Genomic DNA, 6,535 nt, shown 5'->3' with positions numbered 1-6,535 from the left:
AAAAACAACTCCAGGACTCCCCCAGCCCTTTTTAGTAGCAGATCAGCCTTTAAATGCTCAGACTGTTGAGCACCACACAGCAGCAGTCGCCTCTCCAGCCAGGGTTAAGCTCTTCCCACCCCAGAGCATCAAGCTGAAGTGAAAACCAACAAAAAAAAAGCCTCCAACCAACCCAGATAAAAAAAGCATTTAATGTCCTGGACCACAAGCCTTTAAGGCTCGTTTCCTACACCACTGAGATGCTTTATTATTCACACCTCACTCCTCATATCCAAACTACAGCTCTACTCCTGCACTCACAGTTCCTGCAGCATCAGGGCTGCACATACCAAGAGGAGATTTATATAATCTAATTTACACTGTTTATTAAATAATATAATTTATTAGCTGAGAATGCTTTGAATCCAGGGGGAGGACTGGAGAAGCCTTCCACACTGGGCCCAGCCTACTCTACAGCATCCCTGGAGGGATCCTGCTGTTTAATGTGAACACACCCACCCAAAACAGGACACTCTCCAAGAAGAAAGTCAAACACATGACAGGAGGAGCTTTGGAAAGGTAGGGAGGCAAAATGATCCTCGAGATCTGCCTAGAAGTAGCTAAATAGTGCAGTGAAATGCTTTTAAATACCACAGACACCTCCACTGATTGACTGGCAGCCAGTTTTATGAGCAGCTCTGAAGACAATTTCTAGCTGAGCTTTAGGCAGGGTCCCCAGGCCAGCCTGGCCCACACCAGCACGGCCAGTTTCCAAGTGGGCAGGGGCATCCTGGCCTTCATTTGCCCCTCTTGCCACGGCCTCTCCTGGAAGAGGGTTTGCCCGTGCCCCCCGTGGAGGAGCTGGCTGAAGATGCCACAGCAATGTTGATCTGTCCCTCCTGGATCTCCTGCCTGGTCTCAGCTGGGAGGTGGTTGATTTTCTGTTGGGTCTCCAAGTAGAACATGACATCCCTCAACTGCTCCTGGATCTCAGAGATCTGCAGGTCCTTCTGCTCACAGGTTTCCTTTAACACTCTCTCCTCCTCCTTCAGTTTGTTCTGAAGCAAGGCTTGATTGGCTCGCAGACACTTGTTCAGCTCTTGCTCCTCCTTCAGCTCGTTGGAAAGTTTTGCCACTTTGTTGTTCAGCTGAGAACACCTGGCAAAGAGAGGGCACAGGTCAGGAGAGCAGCACAGCACACTGCCACCAAAAACCCCTGGAGTTCCCAGGGCCTTAGAGCAACTGACCCCCAGCTAGCCACACCAAGACCACCTGGAATTTGGTTTTCTGGCAAAAGATGGGCATGGGGAAGTGACACAAGAGGATTGTGAAGTCCCCCCAGGGTTTTCTGCTAGCAGTTGTTTGCCTGTGTGGTGAAGCAGGATCCCTTCCCTTGTCCCTCAAATTGCACAACCCAGGAAAATCCCATCTTGTCCCAAACACCACCAGGGCAGGCAGGTGCATTTGGGAGCCCAGCACTGTAACCTTGAACCAGTGCAGCTTTTGCAATAGGTGCCAAAAAAGGGCACAAAGATTACACAGGGTTGTGAGAGAGCAACGAGGGGGTCCCAGACGCTGGCTCCTGCCCCACTCCCAGTACAAGACCCCAAAGACACCCCCTCACTTGGAGGCAAGATGCTCCCACAGGGGTGTCAGCAGCCTCACGTGTCACAAACAGCACTTCCCTGCTCCTGCCTCAGCTGAGAGCTGCCATCCTGTGCAGCCTCCCCTCTGCCTGGTGGGGTGAGCTGTGGGAAGCACAGCCCCTGGGCTGGGAGGAGCAGAGGCTGGACACCCCTCGTGGAGCTGCTCCCTGAGCTCAACACCTCCCCCTGTGCTGGGGAGAGGTCTAAGCTCTTGGGGAGGACCTGCCCAACAGAGCAGCATCTACTCCTGAGCAGGCAGGAGGATTCCTGAATGCTAAAACATGCCCATTGTGTAAAAAGAGCCAAGAGCCCCAAAACTTCATTCCACCTTCCATTTGTGAACACCTACAGAAACAAGAGCTTGGGTTTGTTTTTTTTAAATAAGCTGAGTTCTCAGTGTATCAGTTGAAATAGCTCAAAACTGCCCAGGAATAGCAAGGGGTGTGTTTTTTTTTTTTTCCCTTTTTGGATGTCAGTGTGGAGCTTTAATGGCTGCATGGAACTGGAGCTGGCAGCAGTACCCACTTCCTTTCCACAGACTGCTTTTCTTTGAGCAAGTCATTCAGCCTCTGTTCCAGACTGTCACACTTCTCAATGGTCTCTTTAAATTTGGTCTTCATGTTGTTAATCTGTAAAAACAAACACACAGGCATTTCAAATGGAGCAAAGTCCTCTGGGCTTCCATTAGGACATTCAGCCCTCTGCAGCAGCTTCTAGACTTTGACCAGTTCCTACACCCAGGTAGGGTGAAGCTCTGAGTCAGGAAAAGGCTTCGTTTGGATGAAAACCCCCCTGGGTTGGGCTTTGGGTACCCCAACGAGGAGCCACGTTGCTGGGGGAGCTGCTCACACGACAGCAGCTCAGGCTGCAGATCTGTGCCAGGAGCCCCATTCAAGACAAAAGCAGCAGCAGCCCCTTCACTCCTCACCCCCCACAGCTCCGGGCTCTCAGCCGCTCGCTCGGATGTTTTCCTAGCTGTCAGCACACTTCAGCTGCCACCTGAAGGCTTTGCAAAGCCAGGCTTTTGCTCAATTTAAACCAAACCTCTGATAAGTGTGGTCAAAGTCTGATAATCAACGTGCTCCTTTGCTCAGCACTGACTCAGCAGCCTGCTGTCAGTGACCTACTGACACCGATCTCTCACTCATGCAAAACGCAAACAGAAACACACGTAAGCTGCCTTCCTCTTCCCCTCTCCCTCAGTCCTCCTGCTGCTGCTGCTGAAGAAACCCGAGCTCCCCTCCTCTAGGTGCTGCACAGAACATGTCAAAACCTCCAGCAGAAGATGTATGGGAGATTTATAGCTGGGGATACTTGTTTTCCCTGTATTAGTGTCAAAAGCGTTGCTTGTGTGTAGCAGAGGCAGGAATTCAAAGGAAAAAAAATGTTTTCCTGGAGGAGCTATCTGAATAAATGTCAGTGTCAGCACACATGGTGCCTTCATGGATGCCAGGGTGGATGCAGAGCAGGTTTTTAAGCCTTCCAGCCTTCATCTGTGGCTGTTTATGCAGCTGATGGTTAATTTGGGGAAATCACCCGAGCACCGATAATGGGATGCGCTGCATGGTGGCACTGAGCCAGACGAGATGCACACAGAGCAGGCACCATGAATAAAATTTTAAGGATCTTTAAACAGGAAGCTGTATTTGGGGCATACAGGAGGATAAATTGTAGCCATTTTGCCTTGGAGTTGCTTCGTGGATCATTTGAGATGATTTTTGATGCATCTTCTGCTTTTATAGGGCCCTCTGTAAGGTTTTGGGAACCGTTCTGCACACCAAGGTCAACGATCACTATTTCAATGGTCATAATTTCTCCATTTATGATGCTACTTAACTGCAGGTACTAAATGGTTAATTAGAAGTCATGTAGAGAGTTCAGTTAAGGACTCAACCCTAAATCCTGACTCACTTTAAACCCAGTTGAAAGGCTCTAGGTAGAGTGAAAAGCTTTAAAATATGCTCACTGGATTTTCGCTCACGACATTTTGAAGCAGTCCTGCCTCCAGGATTTTTTTTCTTTTTAATAGGAGGAGACTCTGAACTTTTCCCAGAGGGTGATGAGGAGAGAGAGAGGGGATCAAAAAGAAAGGGCAAATCAATATGCATTTGGAGCAGAAAGGCAGCTTCCACTTTTCTGCAGGCGAGCAAATTAAAGTCATATTGTCTCTGCTACGCTAACCCTCCCCAGAGACGCCTGGCAGTGCAGATGGATGGCACAGAGCAGGGCTCCTGCAGCACCACAGGCCCCTGCCCACCACTGCTGCAGCTCCCCCAGCAGCACAGCTAAATCAACCTTCCATCTAGGTGCCAATCTACCTCCTTCTGCACCACCCAGCAGCAAATCACTGGGTCTGAGCGTGGAGATAAGGGATGCACCTTGGAGGCAATTTTCTCAGCCGGTAGAGAGAGGAGCAGGGTGAGGTCAGGGCATGCAGCACCCAGGCTGGGAGAGGGGCTGGGCAGCTCCCTGGCCCAGTGGTTTCCCTGTGCCCAGTGGTTTCCCTGGCCCAGTGGCCTCCCTGTGCCCAGGGGCCTCCCTGGGCAGAGCTCACCTCCTCAGCTGTGTCCTTCTCTATTCGGACGATCTTGTTCTCCCAGTAGATGCGCTGGGACTCCAGCTGGCTCGTGAGCAGGTAGGAGTACTGGCAACACAGGAGACACACAGAGCAGTCAGGGTGCCCCAAATCAGGAGCCCAAGGGCTTCCCCTACACACATCAATCTCATCAGATGAAACTGGGCGTGCAGGACACTCTGAACATGTGTGCAAGCTGCAGATCCAGCAGATGGTTTCACCAATTTGATTTCAAAATCCAATCACTTGATGTTTTTTTTGAAGTCAAGGAGAGCCTCTGGAGCAGCAACAGCAAGAGTCATAGAAAAGTTCCACCAAGCTGTACCCAGGGTTGTGCCAAGAGCTTTTTTAAGAGGAGGCAGATTCTTCATCTGTGAGTTCTACCCTCCACAGGAAGATGAAGCATCAACTGGCACAAGAGTCTGAGACCCCAAGGGCCAGGCTGCTGAGTTTGGGTTCCCAGCCCAAAACCCAAGGCAGAAGGGCAAATGCACCTCTCTGGCCTCACTGTAAGAATGGCTCTGGGAAAGCATCCTCAGCTGTGTAAACTACTCACAACTCTTCTTCTCCAACACGTTTGGCCCATTCCAATCTTATTTTGGCAGCTGAACAAAGCTCTTTGCCTTACATCCCACCTTTTCCCTTCTGGTTCTGCAAATGAGTTATGAGAAGCTTGGAAAACAAGACCCATTTCTTAGCACCAGGCTAATAAGCAGCCCATTAGGCTTTCACTACAGAATTAAACACGTGCAGAAAGCCTCAAACACTCTCAGTAGTTTATCTGAGAGCCAAAAAGTACACTGCCAAATTAATTCTTTCTAGAAATATTTAGATCTCATAAGCTAGACAGAGAGGTCTTACATAGTCTAAACAGCAACCTTGGAGGGGAAAAAAAAAGGGTTAAAAATCACTGGTTTAGCATGTAACCATTCCTCAAAACTCATGGCAAAGCAACCAAATATTTGAGCAATAGGCTTCTGAAGTCTGGTCTCTGTGGGCTGTTCCTCCTCAGATACCCTTGTCTCTAATGCAGCTGAAATCATGCTGCAGTGTATCTGCTCAGTGGAGCAGTGATTGTGAGCTTCTCTCCTTTACCCTTCTCCTTAGGATAGAAGCAGCAGGCCAACAGGTATTAAAAAAATATCTGTTCAAGAGAAGGGAGCAGAACAGGGCTGGTATCAGCCAAGCCCCTCAGCTTTCACTGATAGCCAAGGTAAGCACACAGGGATGGATTCCCACAGATTTGTTCATTTTATAAGCTAAACGACTCAGCCAGACCCTTCCACACACATCCTGGCACTTCAGCCAAGCCCCATGTCCAGGAGGAAGGGGCTGGTGAGTGAGTCTGGGCATTGGGACCCATTTGTCTCTCCAGGGACCTGAGTGTTTGTAGCAGCACAACCAGCTCATCTTCAGTCCACTGGTGCACACAGGAGGAGGCTGCAGCCAGCGTGCACTTCACTGCATTGGCTCTGCAGAGCCAGGAAGAGCTGGGTTGGTTGTTGGGTTGTTTGGTTTTGTTTTTTTTTTAAAGAAAAAAGCAGCAGTAAACTCATCCTGCTTCTGCCTGAAGACAATTGCCTACACGCAGGGAGCAGGGCTGCTGCACAAGCTGATGTCATTGTCCTGTGGTCCTAGCTGGAGCTGAAACGCTTCCCCACAGCAGCACAACACGGAGCCAAAATATTTACCTCTAATTGTAAGGCATCAATTTTCTCTTCCTGACAGATATCTCCCTCACACTCGTACTGAACTATCTTCCCGTCGGTTTTACTTGCAACCAGTCGATGGACGTAGTTATCTGAAGAGAAAGAATTCAACCACAGGGAGTTTTAGCTGAAGAACCCCCAGGTTGATGCCAGTGGAAACACTTTCTGCAGCACAATTAACCAGGCAGGCTGCTGCCACAGCACATTAGCCCGGCACAAAGCCAGCGTCAGCCGCAGCCTTTGTGCAGACACCTTGCAGGGTATTTGTTACAACAGCCCTCAGGGCAGGGGGGTGGCAAGGGAGTAAAACATTCCACAGAGGCTATAGGACCACCCCCGTTCATTACAGCATCACGTTCTCCCTCCTCCATCTGCTACAGAGCCACAAAAATGACGAGGAGCCAGGAGAGGGATGTTCCCAAAAGAGGAGGTGGAAGTCCGGACTCAAACCCCTTAACCTCTGAGCAAACTCTAGCCCAGATACTCTTACCAAGGGGTCCCAAAACAACAAGGCCATCGAAGTGCTCACCTCCAGCATAGTCCCAGACCCTGTGGTTGGTCAGCTGCATGGCATAGGTGTGCTGGGTCTCCTCGAAGTGCTTGTAGGCGTGGCGGCTGACGTAGCG

At 50.1% G+C, this 6,535-nt stretch overlaps 1 protein-coding gene across 1 annotated transcript in view; it reads right to left on the bottom strand.

Moving 5' to 3' along the window:
* Positions 1-528: 528 nt before the first annotated feature.
* BRAP (BRCA1 associated protein) overlaps positions 529-6,535 on the bottom strand; it is a gene marked incomplete at its 5' end in the record, with an annotated part of 12,029 nt that continues 6,022 nt past the window's right edge. Inside the window, 5 exons of the mRNA XM_008944268.1 lie at positions 529-1,137; positions 2,151-2,254; positions 4,180-4,269; positions 5,892-6,001; positions 6,439-6,535. Of these exons, the coding sequence (XP_008942516.1) occupies positions 777-1,137; positions 2,151-2,254; positions 4,180-4,269; positions 5,892-6,001; positions 6,439-6,535 (762 nt within the window). The remainder of the gene's footprint in view (positions 1,138-2,150; positions 2,255-4,179; positions 4,270-5,891; positions 6,002-6,438) is intronic.

This window comes from Merops nubicus, unplaced genomic scaffold, assembly GCF_000691845.1.
Source record: "Merops nubicus isolate BGI_N331 unplaced genomic scaffold, ASM69184v1 scaffold8147, whole genome shotgun sequence".
Classification (NCBI taxonomy): domain Eukaryota; kingdom Metazoa; phylum Chordata; class Aves; order Coraciiformes; family Meropidae; genus Merops; species Merops nubicus.
Note: the sequence above shows the minus strand (reverse complement) of the source record. Positions and strands in the feature narration are given on the sequence as shown.